Source organism: Musca autumnalis, unplaced genomic scaffold (assembly GCF_047663935.1).
Source record: "Musca autumnalis isolate F117 unplaced genomic scaffold, ASM4766393v1 scaffold_4, whole genome shotgun sequence".
NCBI lineage: Eukaryota > Metazoa > Arthropoda > Insecta > Diptera > Muscidae > Musca > Musca autumnalis.
This window is the reverse complement of record NW_027411977.1, coordinates 82,263,971-82,282,947: the sequence shown is the minus strand read 5'-3', so window position 1 is coordinate 82,282,947 and position 18,977 is coordinate 82,263,971. Positions and strand designations below refer to the sequence as shown.

At 38.2% G+C, this 18,977-nt stretch overlaps 1 protein-coding gene across 1 annotated transcript in view; it reads right to left on the bottom strand.

The window, feature by feature from the left end:
* Window positions 1-18,977, bottom strand: part of LOC141402985 (cell adhesion molecule Dscam2-like) — a 261,395-nt gene that overhangs the window by 130,439 nt on the left and 111,979 nt on the right. Inside the window, exons 6-7 of the mRNA XM_073985115.1 lie at window positions 687-1,135; window positions 364-508 (exon numbers count right to left, since the gene is read on the bottom strand). Coding sequence (XP_073841216.1) covers window positions 364-508; window positions 687-1,135 — 594 coding nt within the window. The remainder of the gene's footprint in view (window positions 1-363; window positions 509-686; window positions 1,136-18,977) is intronic.

The window sequence follows — 18,977 nt, the reverse complement described above, 5'->3', positions numbered from 1 at the left end:
ATTGTTGTCGTTTTTCTTGCAGCTGTTTGTATTCTAAAATGACGTTTTATTTTGTTACCCATAAAATATGTGCAGTGTAAATATTTATTTAAAGTAAAATATGTTTTTGTAAAACTCGGCGAATATACTCAAAAAATCCAGAGTAGAATTTGCACAAATATTTGTATTTTGAAATAATAATAAAAATATTGTTGTTTTTTCTTTTTTTTTTTTTTTTTGTTATTCAACGTATTTTTTGATAGCTGTACATATTTAGTTTTATTGAAGCTTTTTGCTGTTGATGTTTATTTTAGCTTTCTGTTGCTGTGCTGTTTTTTTTTTCGTTTTGTTCAGAGGAAAAACTTCAACTAAAAGTTCAATTACCTTCCGTTTGATGGTAGTGGAAAACCGTCCAGTGTCCATGAAATTTGTGGCGTTGGATTTCCGGCTGCTGAACATTTCAAACTTACTGCCGGACCCGGCTGTAATGTTTGCTCAATAAAACTGTACAGTAAAACGGGTGGGGCATCTGTAAATAGAAAAAAGAGAGAGAATGAAAACAAACAAATAAAACAAAACAAATAAAGCGCCAATGAACAGTAGCTGTACTACAATATGAAATACAATGCATGGCAGAAAAAGCTACATTAACACCAGCACCAAAGCTAGCAACTAATGGATGTAAGCTAAATTAATGGTGAGATTACCTCCTAATTGTAGTTCAGCAGTTGCTTGAAATGTATCACCCTCTGGTCGTCGAACCACGCATTGATACATGCCACGATTTTCACGTCCCACACGTGGTACAATTAGGGTGTCCTCAATGCGTCCAGACGATGGCAGTTGACGGCCATCTTTGTACCAAAGAATATTCTGCATGCCCACCGGACTGCCATTACTGGTGACGAGACAACGAAACTCCGCCGTTCCGCCCATATGGACACTAAGAATATTTGGTTGTATTTCGACTTGAATTGGTGTTGCCACGGAAAGGCGTAATTCGGCACTAGCCTCACCACCCACATTGCTGGCTGTACATTTGTAAACACCAGAATCTTCACCGGTTACAGCTTCAATTGCCAAAATAGGTCCCAGCAAACGAATACGTGGACCACTGAGAACAGGTAAGGGGCCGGGTCCATTGTGTGTATACCAACTGAAATGATAAGGAAATAAGAAATTATAAGGAAATATTGAAGATACTGTTTAAACTGTGAGAAGCTGTGTGAAACGTGTAAATTAGGGAGATGAGTTTACGATTTTTTTCTCAAAAAAACTTTGCTGTTGAATTAGGAAATAATAAAATGTTCCTTAATAATGGCTAAAATAATATTTATCTTCACCTATGATAAAAATTAGACATTGATCATAGAAAAGCAGCTTAATAACAGGATCTGTAGTTCGACTGCAGCAGATGTTCGAAGACAAAGGTCAGCCTACTCCCAAGTTAAGCATCTTGCGCTGAATCATATTCATTACATTGTCATGCTTCATGGGACTAAATCACCAAACTTCTAATAATTTTTTGTGGAGGAGATTAAGGAAATATATGGCTAACGGGACTACGTGCAGTTTCTCTTCCACCTCACTCGCGTATTCCGATACTTCACTGAGAGGAATGATATCCCTTTTCTCGTGTCATTCTAACCCTTCTTGCATTTATTCTGATGCCTAAAAATATCGGTGTAAAATCTATTAATTTACGTCTTATTCATGTGTTGATCCTTGGTTCAGAAGCCAATTATACCGCGCTGAAGATTTTAAAGTACTATCTGTAGCTCTGACATACTTGAAGATTCATTGGAAAAACAATGAATTCCCAATCAGCAATCGCTAAAGTTCGCTAATTGGCATTACCGATGCCAATGTTGGGAGCGTGCGAGTTTTACAAATCCTCTCATTAAGTTTCTTTAATTGTTTATACATTCCACCATAGTACGGAGGGTATGTTTAGTTTGTTTTTATATCCTCCACCATAGTATGGAGAATTTGTTGAGTTTGTTTTTCCATTTGTAACGCATTAAAATAATCATTTGTGACCATATAAAGTACATATATTCTTGCTGAGGATAATATTCTGAGTCGATATAGACATGTCCGTCTGTCCGCCTGCTGTAATCAGTCTAGCGTCGGCAATATATGAGCTAGAAAGCTATATTTTGGCACCCAAATGTCTTTTTTCCATAGGCAGGCAGTTCGAAGATGGGCTATATCAGCTCACGGTTTGGTATAGCCCCCATATAAGGGTACCTCCCGATTTCCAGTATTTCAAGGGTTTTAGCTAAATTTTTTGACCGAACTACCTGTAATTTGACAATTGAAGTTCCTAGTGGTCATAAAATATCCCCACCAAAAATCGTGAACATAGGTCCATGTTTCGGTATAGCGCCCATAAAATGGTACCTCCCGATTTTCTGTATGTTGATGATTTAAGCTACATTTTTGACCGAACTACCTGTAACGTGACCCTTGAGGTTCCCAGAGGCCAGAAAATATTTCAACCAAAAATTTTCAACATAGGTCCAAATCTCGGTATAGCCCCATATAACGGTACCTCCCGATATTCGGTATTTTGAGGGGTGTAGCAACATTTTTGACCGAACTACCTGTACCTCGACGTTTGAGGTTCCCAGAGGTCACAAAATATCTCCATCAAAAATGGTCAACATAGGTCCACGTTTTGGTATAATCCCCATACAACATTACCACCCTATTTTTGGTATTTTGAGGGTTTCAGCAACTTTTTTGATAGAAGTACCTGGCAGTTTGAGGCCCCCAGTTGTCAAAAAATATCTCCACAAAAAGTATAAAAAATAGGTCCATGTTTCGGCATAGTTCCGTATAACGGTACCTCCTGATTTGTTGGATATTGGTGATTTAAGCTACATTTTCGACCGAACTACCTGTAATTTAACATTTGAGTTTCCCAGAGGTCACAACACATCTCCGCCAAAAATTTTTACATAGATCCATGTTTTGGTATTTCGAGGGTTTTGTCAAAAATTTTCACTAAACTAACTGTAAATTGACGTTTAAGGTTTCCAGAGGCCACAAAACATCTCCATCAAAAATTTTCAACATAGGTCCACGTTTTGGTACAACCCCCATATAACATTACCGCCCGATTTTCGATATTTTGAGGGTTTTAGCAAGCTTTTTGACAGAAGTACCTGTAATTTTGACATTTGAGGCTCCCAGTAGTTACAAAATATCTCTCTCATCCATATAACGATACCTCCCGATTTTCTGTATTTTGAAGATTTAAGCTAAATTTTTGACCGAACTACCTGTAATTTAACATTTGAGGTTCCCAGAGGTCACAAAACATCCCCACCAAAAGTCGTGAATATAGGACCATGTTTTTTTATAGCACCCATATAACGGCACCTCCCCATTTTCGGTATTTTGAGGACTTTAGCTACTCTCTTTAATCGAACTACCCGTTATTTGACATTTGAGGTTCCCAGAGGTAACAAAATATCTCCACTAAAAATGTTCAACATAGGTCCATATCTCGGTATAGTGCCATATAACGGTGCCTCCCGATATTCGGTATTTTGAGGGGTTTAGCAATATTGGTATCTAGCCCCCATATAACGGTACCTCCTCATATTCGGTGTTTTGAGGGTCTTATCGAAATTTTTGACCGAACTACCTGCAATTTGACGTTTAAGGTTTCCAGAGGTCACAAAACATCTCCACCAGTAACTGCCAACATAGGTCCACGTTCTGTTCTAGCCCCCATATAACGGTACCTCCAGATTTTCGGTATTTTGAGGATTTAGCTACCTTTTTTGACAGAAAAAACTGCAGTTTGACGTTTGATGCTTCCAGTTGTCACAAAACTACTCTACAAAACATTTTTTACGGAACTACATGTAATTGACCCAATGGTGTTTCTTAGTTCAGCTATCGGGCGCATCCCCACGGTCGGATAGGGGAGGCGGATGATCGCACTAATTTTTTCTAGATCTAGGGAATTTACTTTGTGACTAAACCTGTTCCGGAATTCCCAGTTAAGGAGATAAGGAACATTGCAAAGCTTACAACACATAAGAAACAGCTGTATGGGGCTCAACGGCGCAAGTTCAGGAAGCAATGGGCAAGAAACAACTATATCGCAAGGTGCTCCCAAAGGGATTAGGAACACTCCTTCCACTTCTTCGAAAATGGCGAAGAGAATCAGATCCCCCGAACAGCAGAACACTGCAAAGCCGACAAAGAAGAAAAAGAGCTCCACATCTCCAAACGTTTCGAGTGCACCGCGTCAAAGAAGAAGGGTGCCCAGCCGCAGAATCGACTAGAATGTCAGGGGATTCCGTGAAGAAGTGAGCTGCGGAGACTAGTAGAGGTAGCCAAGGTAGCCAAGAAACGCTATAGGGACAATCTCAAACGTTGCCGCCCTGAAAGATATTATCAGCAGCAGATTACCTCCCTGGGAAATCGGCAAACTCAAGTTGGTGAGGAAAGACCAAATTCCTCAACTAACTAAGACATCTGTATTTGTCAGAGGTTGGGGCAGTAAGTTCGACAAGGAGCGCATGCTCGACGGTAGTCGGCATAAACGAGGAAGCCAAAACACACTGCGAAGTGGTTTTACCTCCTAGCAAAAATGAAAAGGGAGTCGATGCTGTAATCACCGACCCTCAAGAAGCCCGTTTACTGGATGACCAATGATTGAGGTCATCCAGATAAACCTCCATCGGAGCGAGATGGCAACCATGGCCCTGATGGAGCAAATTAATACAGGTAAAGTCCACATTTGCTTGATCCAGCAACCTTGGACTATTCAGAACAAGGTCTCTGGACTAAACCATATAAACAACCAACTGTTTTATGCAAATACGGGGTCTCGACCGATAACCTGTATAATATGCCGCAAAAACGTATGTTTTATTTTCTCTCGTGGATCGACGGAGCTCTATCATAAATGCCGACTGGAGACTGTTGTTATACAGACGGTTCAATGCTATGTGGGAAAACGGGACTGGGTCTTTTTATTGAAGACCGAAATATCTCTTCGTTTGCCAGATCACAATACGGTCCATCAAGCGGAGATACGAGCGATTACAGACCGGGACATGCGGTGAATAGAGGTAATGAGCTAGCAAATTCTCTGGCAAAAAATGGAAGAGAATTAGCAACAGTAAACTTAGAGAACGCAAAGAAACTAAACGCGTCTCATCTAGAGTTAAAAACTTGGGCAAAAAATGTCCACTTATTCCTATGGAATAGAGAGGAAATAGGGAAAACCACAAAAATCCTAGGGAAAGACCCAAATGAGGATAAAACTAAAACAAAGCAAAATTAACAAAAAAAAAATAACAAAATTAATTGTGCAGATAACAGCATATGCAGGGCATGTAGTGAAGATGACGAAACACTGGAACATTTTGTCTGCCAATGCCCTGCTTTCGCCAACATCAGAAGCCAGTTTTTAGGGATCGGCACAATATCAGATCTTTGTCAGGTAATGGTAAATGACCTGAAACAATTTTGGTAAGGGCTCAGAATTCCTCAAATAAAATACGGCAGAGTCCCCTTCTTCAAATAAATATAGTCTAGAGCGCACAACAGGCCTAATTCTGGCTTAAGTGTATGTCCATCTAACCTAACCTGTAACTGAACACTTGAGGTTCCTAGAGACCATAAAACATATCCAACAACAGTCCATGTTTTGAAATATTCCCCATATAAATGTACCACCGGATTTTCATTGTTGTTGGTGTAATTTGCCATCTGAGGTTCACAAAAGTATCCACGAATTATTGTCAATATATATGGGCCCATATGGCAGTACCTTCCTATTAAAGGTATTTCGAGAATTTTAACTACTTTTTTACCGAACTACCTGTTTTTTGACAATTGAGGTTCACAGTGTTCACAAAACTTATTCACTAAAAATTTTCAACATAGGTTCATGTTCTGTTATAGCATCCATGTAAGGGCAGCTCCCAGTTATAATTATTTTGAGAATTTTAACTACTTTTTTCCGAACTATCTGTTATTTCATATTTGAAGATCCCATGCTCACAAATCTTCTCCACCAAAAATTGTCAACATTGGTCAACCTTTACCGGTACCTCCCGAAAGGCCTGTTAAAGACATTTTTAGTAAATTTTCTGCCCTAATTTAGGCATTTGGGTGCCCGTGGTCATTAAATATTGTAATGTGACAAGTGTCACATACATACAACAACACCTACGGTCTTCACTTACATATTAGCAATGAGTCAATATTTACTCAACAGCACCTCCTCCAGTGAATTCTTGTTTACTGTCCCACACAGGGTCTTCGGCTTTCTGTCCTACACGGAAGCTTCGGCTTTCCGTCCCACACAGAGACTTCGGCTTTCTGTCCCACATGGAAGTCTCGGCTTTCCGTCCCACACAGGTACTTCAGTAGACTGTCCCCCACAGGAACGTTGGTTACATGTTTATAGAGATACGTAATAGCTTGTACGAGATCGTAGCAGAAACTAGTGTAGCGTTAGCTAGTTATCACATCGTCGTACGGAATCGCCATCAGCCGACTCCCGAAATCATCAATCAACACGTTCCCGATCATCGTTCGTCGACAGCTGTCATCGATCATCGTCGTTCATCAGCCGAGTTCACGATCATCGTCAGCCGAGTTTCCGAATTCCATCATATCATTGTCAACCGAATGATCAGTAATCAACACGTTACCGATCATCGTTAAATCGTAGAACCCGAATGCCAACCAGCTTCTTTTCCACAATCTGCGCAGAACACGATTGTCAATCAGGCTCGTCGTTCCCGATCATCAACGCAGTTCGTCATTAACGAACATCGTCGATACTGAAACATCAATCAACATCATCATTCCCAATCACTCCTAGCAGTTAGTCACCCTTATCACCGGCCTTACTACAAGCCTTTTCAAGCCTAATAATATCGCATTTCATTAAATTAGAACATACTAGTATTTAGATCAATAAACATCCGATTGAACCCCAAGAAGGGATAAAACTAGTCTTTTATTTCGTACGGTTTATTGGGTCCTTATGGAGACCCTGGACGCGATTGGACTTGCCCCACCGACGAGAAAACCACGTTACAATATCTTCATCTAAAATTGTAGAGAGGTGAGATAACTAATTATTCCATTTTAGTTCAGAATATTTTATGGCGGAGGGTATAAAAAGTTCGGCTCGGTCGAACTTAACTCTTTCTTACTTGTTTATTTATGTTTTAATTACATTCGCCATCTTTTCCATTTACACGTAAAAAGGATCAAAGAAGTATTCGATTAATTACATATTTTGTTTGTGCATTTTAAAGTTCCTCGGAAAAGTAAAGTCAACGACTGTGTATGTCAATACTTCTTCCTCCTTCTATTTATATTTCATTTACGGGATTATTTAATTTTATTTATTGCCAATGTTGGCGTTGTACTGGTCAATATTATGTGGTTCTTAAAAGGTGTTTACTATTACGGGTGTGGAGTACTGGTATACAAAGTTTTAAACGCACGAACTTATTTGTCTTTGAAGTGAAATAAGAGGAAATAGAAACAATAAAAAGGAATCAAGATAACTGAAATTTATTTCAGAAAATCCATTGTATCTAATGGAAAGGTGGGCGACAATTTTGTAAGTAAACTGCTCGAAACACATACATACTTATTAGCCATATTTTTGAACAGCTGTTTTTGCAGCTGGAACAGTACAATAGTCGGTGGTAAAAAGCAAGTCTAGAAAATAACTTGACCATCGCTTTTATGTTTTTATGTTGATATGATAACCATTATATGTCATTGTAAACATGTACATATGCAGGTATTTATATATGTACAAACCATTGCAAACACGCCAATCCTATTGAAGTTATGTACCAACCACCTACTCGGTTGTCGACAACAATCTGTAAACTGGTATGTTTGTGTGTTTTGTATGAAGTTCTTTTTTTATTTGTTTCACTATGAACATCTGAAGGCAAAATTGTCGCTGCTCACAAACAGACACAAAAGCAAACGAGTTAAGTACGAATAAACTTGGGCGATGCCAAAGGTAAACATTTCATAAAACTGTAAATACTTTGTAACTTGAACGCAATTCAATTAGTCGGTGTATAACTGATATCGTGCATTGAACCCTGTGAAGTGACCTAAGGGAAACGGATGTGCTCCGTTATTTTTGCAAGCAATTAGTGTGACTACACCATCACTACCACGGTTACAATAGACAACAAATACAGTAGAACCTATTTAAAGTAAAACTTCAATTGTTCGTACCCTTTATGTTTGGTAAATGATTTTTTTCAAAGTTCGCAGTTATAGTTTAATACTGACAAATTTTTACACGAGGTAAAGATTTTGGTCAAGGAAGATGCCAACAATTTTGGATACCTTTGGTAAAAAGTAATGTAATAGTACCTCGATCAATAAAAAAAGAGCAAAATCACAGAAAACTATTTCAAAAATTCTTTTAATTTTTTTATACCCTCTACATTTAGACCACCGAGATTATCGAAATAATGATTTTAGACCCCAGGTATGTTTGGACGAAATCCATTTTAGACAATTTAGAGTCCATTTACTCATGACCGTGCGTCTGTCTGGCTGGCTGTTGTGCACGATAACTCTAGAAGAATCAACCTATTTGGTTCAAGTTTTAGGTTTCGTTAATTTTGTCCAAACTTAGTTTAAGTTCGAAGATGGACCATTTCAGACAATTTAGAGTCGATTTACTCATGACCGAGCGTCTGCCTGGCTGGCTGGTGTGCACGATAACACTCGAAGAATCAACCTATTTGGTTCAAGTTTTAGGTTTCGTTAATTTTGTCCAAACTTAGTTTAAGTTTGAAGATGGACCATATTGGTCTACCCCTTCCGTTAATAACCCCCACAAAAGTTCAACATTGTTCGTTAAGATTACCCGCACGATAGATTCAGAAGGGACTAACCGAATTGTTCCAAACTAAGGATGTGGAAATATTACTTCCATGCATATATCAGGTTCGAATATGGACTATTTCGGCCCCCTCCTTTGGGAAAAGTATGGTTTAACAGCTCTTCTCGAACTTTTTTGAATTTGTTTGGAACATGTTCGCCTTGCGGCCGTTTTACGACGGTTCCTTTTTTTTAGGGCAAGTCCATACTTCCTGAGACGACTCCAACTAACCTGACTAGTGTCTAAGATAACCCTTGAAGGGAGAAACCGGTTTGGTCTTAATTTTGCACATCGTATTATTTCTTAGAGACTTGGATTACGTCGGAATATGGACTACATCGGAACACTCCTTCGGGTGTCCCCCATAAAAATTTTGGAAAGAGGGCCGATTAAGGACTCGTCCTGGATTTTTTAAATTTTTTGCGTTTTTTTCTTTCTGGCCCTTGTTACGACGGTACAATTTTTTTGGGGGTCAAAGTCCATTCTTCTTGGCAAATTGGGTCAAAGTCCATTCTTCTTGGCAAATTGGCCCAAAATTAAAAAAAAAACTATAGGGACTTTATAAATATTGAGTTTACTTATTTGTGACCGAGGCTGAGGGTATATCTCCGTCGGCACTTTCTAACTTGTTTTAATAATATGTAGCGAAAAAGCCCCGATTTGTCATTATACAATACGGAATATAATACTTTACGTTCCCAGTAATGACGGCGTATATATGTATGTATGTTCTAAATCTCTGATATGTTACCATGTATATCATCTTATGTATATATGACCGGATGGCTAAATATGTCGCAATCATATAAAAAAACAAGTAAGAAAAGTCTATAGTCGGACGGAGCCGACCACGGGATACCCTATACCACTATCCCTGGACAATCGCCCTCCACGGAACTTCTTTTCAACGATTGCGAAAATTTAATTATCAAATATCAGAGATGTAAAGTATAATACTTATGACCAAAACCAAAAAGTTATCTAGCATGGCAAAGACATTTTTGTAGCAGGAAAGGAAAATTTAGTTCGCACAAACTAAAATGTAATGAAACCGACTTATGTAGTACTACTACTTCCGTTGTTTAACCGGTACGTTATTGAAATTTTTACCAATTTCAAACAAAAGTTTCAGTCCATTTAACCCGCTAAGTATTATCTGATCTTCACGTTGCTTTGTACGCTTCTTTTTCGTCATAAACTCAAAGTTTGTTTAAAATTTTGCGGGTTATTATTTTGACCTACAGAGCCGCTACAAAATTGGTTAAAATTTTGTTTTTGGTCCATTTCATTCCCTGAACATTTCACGATCATCAGCAAAAGCTAATCATTTCTATTCTGGCCCGAACCCAACCTCCTTAAAAAATTTGTTACAATCGGTCCATAGTTGCGGCGTTAAGCTTGTCTACAATTTTTAATGGACGGACACACATCGCTAAATCGCTTTATCTCGTCGAGATATGAATTTTTGCATACCAAATAAGGAGTCTAGGACGAATATTTCGTGGTGTTACATAAACTTTTGGAGAGACAATATGTAGCATGGGATAAAAATGTGGTTCTCTGCACAGAACCCATTATATATTAGGCAGTAGGCCCGTTATTCAGCAAACACTTTATTGCAATTTACATCAGAGGAAAGGTCAGTAGTTTTTTCCCATATGTAGGCTACTTTGCGAAATATATATGACCTCAAGGAATTAAAATATTGACCAAAAATAAAATTTTTATATTTTTCATACAAAAGTAATGGTCCATTTCACCCGCTAAAGAATATCAGATCATCATTCAAAATTGTAGGCATCTTTTTCGAACTATACTCTTACCCGGTGCAAAATTTCGGGACTATTGATATATAATTGCGACTTCTAGCGAGTTTATTATTACACTACAAACAAATAACGGAATATATTAGGCTGTAATTCTGTTATCTGATCATGCACACCAACATAATTGGCATCAATTGAAAGGTTAAGCGTTCCACTTTCAAGTATATCTCACTTGTCCGGAATGTCGCTTCCAGGAATTAAGATATAAGCTGTATATTAAAAATTTTCACAATTTTCGCACAAAAGTTTTGGTCCATTTAACCCTCTAAATATTATTCGATCGCCATCTCAAATTGCAAGCTTTTCCTTTGTGATATACTTTTACCTTATTTAAAATTACGCGTTGATCGGACTATTATTGAGACCTACAGAGCCGCTAGAAAATTGGATAAATATTATGTTTTTGGTCCATTTCACCCGCTAAATATTTCACGATCATCACCAATAAGAATAGGGATCTATTCTGATCTAAACCCGACCTCCATACAAAATTTCGTGACGATCGGTCCATAATTGCGGCCTGGAGCGTGTTTACAATTTATAATGGACAGGCGGACGGACGGACACACATCTCAAAATCGCTTTATCTCGTCGAGATATGAAGATTGGTATACCACATTGGGGGTCTCCGACGAATATTTCGCGGTGTTACATAAATTTTTAACAAAACAAACTTATAATACCCATTTCCACATTGTGGTATAGGGTATAAAAATTTCTTTTAAAATAGTGCCCAGGTGTAAAGGAGTAGGGTATCACATGGTCGGCCCTGTCAGACTATAACCCTATCTTACTTGTCTTTTTATTTATGTATATCTTTATTATTTGTGTGCCACCGTGGTACAATGGTATGCACACTCGCCTTGCACGCTGAAAGTCGTGGGTTCGATTCCCCGGCCAAGCAAAATCAAACAATTTTCAACGGAGGCAAAGTACACCTCAGTAATGTTGGCGACATTTCCTGAATATTTCAGCCATGTAAAACTTCTCTACAAGTGGTGGCCGTTCTGACTTGGCGATAAACTGTAGGTCCCATATCATTGAGCTAATATAAATTGGGGTGCACTCATTGATACGAGAGACGAGACCACTACACTACATGTTTTGCACTTGGCAAGGGTGCTCATCAGGTGTATTTTGTGCGGTAATCTGTCTAGCCCCTACCCCAAATTTTTCGTTCTATATATACTGAATTTAATGCTTTTGCTAATTTTCAAATCTATTTGTATTTGACTACAAGATGCATTTTGGATGAATATGAATAGGAACAATATCGGCTAATGTTGGCGGTACCTCCCGATTTTCGGTATTTTTATTTAAGCTAAATTTCTCTACAAAATTAGCTGTAATTTGGTACTAAAAGTTTCTAGTAGTCATAAAACTTTTATACCACCAATTGGACCTGGGTCCACGTTTTCAATATTTTGAGGATTTAAACTATATTTTCTGAAAAAACGCTTTGCAAACAAATGGAACTTCGCACGGCAAGGGTGCATCGATGAAATTAAATCTTTGTATGGCGATGAACCACCACGCTATTGTACCATTCTATAGTAACTGGTTTAATGAATTTAACCGTGGTCGATAATCGGTAAAAAAAAAAACAAAAATTGTAAGGGTCATCTAACAAACGGCCGTAGTGCCAGAAAAAAAACCGCAAAAGGTTTGCCTCCAAAGAGGCAGTTAAATCAAATGTACAAGTGATTTCGATCAAATTAAATGCATCAAATTATGCATTTTCACTCATTCTTTTTACAAGAGCGTGACCACGGAAAGAGGCACTCCCTTAGCACTGCATTTTAACTAACCCTTTGGCACTACATTTTAACCAACCGTTTGGGGTAGAATAGGATGCAGTCCAAAGCACTTGTTCTGATACAGGACTTCTGCGGAATGTTTGCAAGTCATTGCAAAATATCCCTGAACAAATTAAATACATTTATTATTTGTGTAAAAAAAAATATTAAGAACTTTATTACATTAACACAAATTATGAAAAATCTCCATTCCCGGAGTCGGAGTCGGAGCCGGAGTCGTGAAAAAATTGGTCTGGAGTCGGAGTCGAGCCAAAAATATCTCGACTCGGAAACCCTGGTGCAAAATTTAAGAGTTCTATCTCAATTATTATAGAGTGATTACAACAGACGGTCAAGTCTAGATCGTCTTAGAAATTTATTCTAATAAAGAGTATACATTAGTCTGAAAAACCCCACAAAAGAACTATAACTGAATTTCTCATAATTTTCAAAAATATTATGTTGTTTTGTTTTGTTCAATATTTATTTTGAAAATTGTGAGAAATTCAGTTATAGTTCTTTTGTGGGGTTTTTCAGACTTAAACCACTATAACTTAGCCATTTGTTAACCGTATTAAAAAAATAATATTTTGTTTAAAAGATATTATTCGCCCCTTTAAAAGTAAGAAGGATCAATAGAAATTTGTTGTGAGAAAAAGAAAACATGTCCGTTTAAATTTAAAAATGTAAGAAACCCTGATTTTCAATTCTTTTACCGTTATAAAAAAATAAAACGAAGTGGCCCAAACGAACTAAGGGCCTTTTGGTTGTCCATAGATCCCAACACGATAGAATTTTGCATCAGAACGCTTGAATAATTTTCTGGTCAAATTTTGTAGCATAATGCCATTTATCGACATTTTCCGAAGAGTTTGCACATTCTCAAGGCCAAAACTGCCTGAAGGAGCGATCCAATGCTTTTGCGATGTATTAGCGAGTTTTTAATTACTGTCTTGGCTACAATTTTGTCTTTGTGGTGGATCGAAAATCTCAATGGTTTGGCTGTTATATGCCAAAATATCCAAAAAACGTCCATAAAAAACTTAAAGTCAAAATCGGGAGGCTCGATTTTCACGGTAGATATATGGTCCAGTGGACTTTTTTGCTCAGTTCAATCCCAGGAATCAGAAACGCGAAGGGCCCATTAAGGTTTTTTTCGTTGCACACAAATCGCCCACCCTAGTATACATACTTTAGATGGTCACGAAAGACTAGTTCGATGTGTTACAAACAGAAAATCAAACATAATATACCCTCCATCCTATGGTGGAAGGTATAAAAACTAAAAGCTACGGCACACATACGCAGAGAAGAGATATTGTAGGAGCAATCATATTCTAAGAGCAAAATACGGTATTTTAAAAATCTGAAAATATATATTGTTGATTTAAACACATATTTTGTGTCAGGCACCACAGTGACACAAAATATATTGTTGAATCAAAAATATATATTTTCAGATTATTGAAATACCGTATTTTGTTCTTAGAATATGATTGCTTCTACAATATCTCTTCTCTAAGTGCAGATTCGCAGATCCGATGTGCTTTTAACTTTTGCTGGTATGGTCAACATTAGCTCGCTTTGTTTTTCTCATTCTTTGTTCTATTAAGTAAGATTTTTCCAAAAATTCTTAGCCGGAGCCATAAAGTAAGTTGTATTAACTGACTTTACGTCGGTCATCACCGCTATTAAAGTAAAATGCATATAATTGTACTCTAATCATTTAAATTTTTACAACACTCCTTACTCTTCTCTAGAATTAATAAACATGTCATTTATGTGTCCACAAATGAAGATTTTTACATGCCGTCTTTAATTAAATGTCACTTTGTGGTAACGGGAAGACGTGCATACCTTATGACGGTAGATGACTGGTTGAAAAAGCTGAAAGTGTTTAAAAAGTGCTAACAAAATATCATATTCACGGCATGTTGCACATTACAACGTCATCGGTTTTTCTTTCTTTCTTTACGACCAACTCTATTAGCAAGGCGTTATTTTTGATACAGACAAGTTTATGACACTTTACACATATATACATACATATGTATATGAAGTTCTAAAAGGGAAATCAGTTAAAATGGAAAGGAGATAACGTAAATCTTAGTACGACAATAAAATGTGGAAGACAGTCTTTGCATAACTTTGTTATGCAGTCTGCATTTACAATACCTAAATATTTAATGAAATTCATAAAAAATCATTACAAAACGGGTGATTTCGCATAATTTATAGAGAACTCGTACATGGTTGGTACTAATATATATATATATATATATATATATATATATATATATATATATATATATATATATATATATATATATATACATAAATACGACAGTGCCAGTCGTATGTTTTTACGTCATTTCAGAGAGCCAGAGAGACGAGGTATATATTTTTTATTTTGTAATCTCATGAACACTAGAAATCAAAGTAAATACATATATTTTATTGTTCAATTGGAATGAAGCGTGTCACATTTCACTTCAAAGCGAAATATTTAATAGTTCCATAAATATATTTGATATCATGATCCAGTCTCTGCTATTACTAGTCCTGTAAAATATGTTTGTCTGTGATATTTATGCGCTGTGACACTTAATGTCTTCCGTAAACAACAGACAACATTTTGCGTTCTTCTAAAGACGCTTAAGATATCTTGATTCCTTCTAAAGACAACTGAGGAACTGTTGGCATTCAAAGACGACAGAAGACATCTTAAGGCATCTTACAAAAGGACATCTGACAGTAGATAACAGAAGAGCTCTCGTTGAAGTCTTTTAATGACAACAAAGGAACTACCGAAATCTTCTACAGATAGCAGAGGAACTTTTGTCTGCTATAGATAACGGAAGATCTCAAGGTCTTCTGTAGAAAACAGAGGACCTCTTGATGTCTTCATAACATAAGAAATATTAAGCTTTTCAATAGACAATAAGGTATATTAAAGTCTTCCATTTACAATATAGAATTCTTGGGGTCTTCTATAGACAACAGAGACCTATTGAAGTCTTCCATAGACGACAGAGATTTCATTAGGTCTTCCGTAAACAACGGGGAACTCTAGCGATCTTCCGTAGAAAACAGAAAGCTTTTGTAGTAGAAAACAGAAGTTTATTTAAGGCCTTCAGTAGACAACAAAAGATCTATTGAGGTCTTCTTTAAATAGCATAATATTAATTGATGTCTTCTATGGAAAATGGACGACCTTTTCATATCTTACGTAGACAACAGGTATTCTCTATAGACAAAACAAGACCTTTTGAAGTCTTCTATAGACATGATAGGATCGGGGGAGGATAACGGGAGTAACGACCCCGCGTTCTAGTTTTGGCAGGTGTGGAGAGCGTACCAAAATGGTGCAAGTGGTCTGTGAAACCCTGTGTCGGGGCGAGTGAATACCGCCCAAAATAGGTATTCAACCATAGGGGCATACCTCAAGAGAGGCTTGGAAAGGAGGTGACGACTCCGTGGTTTCCCTAGTCAAACACCATACACTGAAGAAAATTAAACCCGCTGAAAGGCATCAAGATCAAGCCAGCACGATCTTGATTATGGCATTACTGGACTACGATTTGGAATTGATGAACCCTGGGCTGACGACTGTGGTATTTGGGAACCTGAGTATGTCGGGGTGGAACCTTACAGAAATGGCTTCCAGGCTAATGCCACAGTTGCCTCCGTCCCGTTAAAACCTGGCAAGTCTCAAGGTACGTTCAATGCTCGTCCCATTAAGTTGGCAGTGTAGGTTCGGATGCACATTCCCGATTAACACGGATCTGGCTCTGAACGGGAGGTCTCATAAGGGTCACCCGTTAAGCCTCGCATGGACCTAGAAATAGGGACCCATGGGATCTTCACGTGACTGCACATTTTACGAGCGGAGATAGCGGCTTTGAGTTGGGACCAAGAAACACAAACATGGCAGAAACACAAAGAGTAAACATTGGAGTCGATGAAACCCCACTGGGAAGCTGCTCCGAGTTGAGAGCGGAAAATCTATTACCTACAGGAAGTATAGATTCCCCATTTAAAAGAAGTATGAAAACGATAAAATTGTCGTGTGGCAGTAATGAAAATGGACAAGAGCCAAAAAATAAGTCGCCTTTGGATGAAAATATTAGAAAACTTGGATCAAAAATATCGCAGTTGGTCGATTTTGTAAAATCAAAGTCAAACATCCATAAAGATATCACCTCAATGACCCGAGAGCTGCAGGCTTTATTTGTTAAAGTTGCCGATGATTGGAGTAAAGTACCTGAAAAGTGCCACATTACTCACATAGAGAACAAGGAGACACAAACGGAAGCTTGGATAAAGTCACAAAACCTTGGAACTCCAATTACTCCAGCGTTAAAAACAGGATCAAAAACCCAGAGCCCAAAGAAAAACAGGGCCAAAAAGAAGAAAGAAGCCGTTCAAAAGAAAAAGGAGGAGCAAACAAGGGAAGTAATCCCTGTAGTTGGCCACAAAAAATATTGGAGACCAGGTTACCGAAGCAACAGAACCTACCTGGAGAAAAGTACTTCCGAAAGCTAAGCGGAGAATGAAACCCAGCAAACCGGATGCGTTGATAATAAAAACATGTGGGAGCTCGTCGTATTCCGATATACTTAAGCAGGTGAAAAGTGACCCAAAACTGGCTGTTGTTGGAGAAAACATCAAGAACATACGAAAAACAGAGACTGGAGAGTTAATACTGGAACGAAATAAGCCATCGCATCATCAAACACATGAATTCAGAGATGCTATTAAGGAGATACTAGGAAGTGCGGCAGAAGTCCGATCTTTGACACATGAAGTGCTTCTAGAAATAAAAGACATAGACGGGGTGTCTACAAAAGAGAATGTGCTCGATGCAATTAAAGCAGTTTCTGAGAAATTTATTTTCTTGGAATTATCTGCAATAAAGTCGATGAGGAAAGCATATAGAGGCACTCAAACTGCCACAAATGCCTTGAATTCTGTTCTAGCAAAAACTATTCCGCAGGGACCGAAATTACGTATTGGATGGGCTGATTGTCGAACACGCGTAAAACTTGTTCCAAAAAGATGCTACAGGTGCCTGAACTACGGTCATCCGGCTGCAAAATGCGGAAGCGAACACGACAACTCAGGTTGCTGTTTCCGATGTGGGGAGTCTGGCTATAAGATGTCTACGTGTTCCAATACCCCATGCTGCATGTAGTGCAAAAACACAAAATCAAGTCCGAAGCACGTAACAGGGTCAAAAGTATGTCCCCAATACCAGAAGGCTGTGCGTAAACTCAAAACCTCAATATGAGACTGATTCAGTTAAATATGAATCACTGTGAAGCGGCACAAGATCTATTAAGGCAAACAGCCCAAGAACTAAGTGTAGACCTGGTAATAATTAGTGAGCAATATAGAGATATTGAGTCGGAATGCTGGTCAAGCGATAGCACTGAAACATCGGCAATTTGGTCTTTAAAGAATCCAATGCAAAATATACTAAGAGAGACAGGCTTTGTTCGTGCTTCGGTAGCAGGTGTGGCAATATACAGCTGCTACATCCCACCGAGGTATGATATTGAGCAGTATGACAGAATATTGGATATACTAACCAATGATGCTTCAAAATGGAATAAAATTCTTATAGCTGGCGACTTCAATGCGTGGGCAACGGAATGGGGGTGTCCTAGAACAAACGAAAGGTGGCGAATACTACTGGAATCATTTGCCCGATTAGATGTAATACTACTGAACTCAGGAAATAGCCCGACATTTAGTCGAAATGGTGGAAGTTCAGTAATTGATGTTGCTTTTGCCAGTAGAAATATATATAGTCGCCTTTCTTGGCAAATTTCAGAAGCATATACACACAGCGACCACTGTGCAATACTAATGAGTCTAAGTGAATCTGCACCGACAAGTACTCGCGAACAAAATCCAACGTGTTGGAAGAGAACCCCCCTTTAATAGAAAGATATTTAAACGGTCAATGGAAAATATCGAATTAAATGGCTCCCCAGAGGAAATGGCACAACAACTTATCTCGCAAATAACCCAATCGTGCGACGCGTCGATGAAAAAGAGAAAACGAGGTTCAAATAAGTCCCCAGTGTATTGGTGGGATGATGAAATAGCCGAGCTACACAAAGACTGTATCCGAGCCAGAAGACGATTCGTAAGAACCCGCAATAGAGAAATGTAAATGAAAATGTCATACATCACCACATCCTGAAGGAGAATAAAAAGAAACTCAAAGCTGCAATACGCCGTAGCAAACGGAACTGTTTTCTGCGCATTTGTGACGAGCTTGAAACCCAGCCATACGGTCTAGTTTACAAAATAGTGACAAAAAAGCTAAAAATTTTCAAAAACCACGCACCTACAGAAGCTGCAGCGTTGGAAGATATAGTAAATCATCTTTTTCCACGCCAAAAGGTAACATCCTGGGAAACATTCGACCCATACCCTGGTTTAGACTGCATT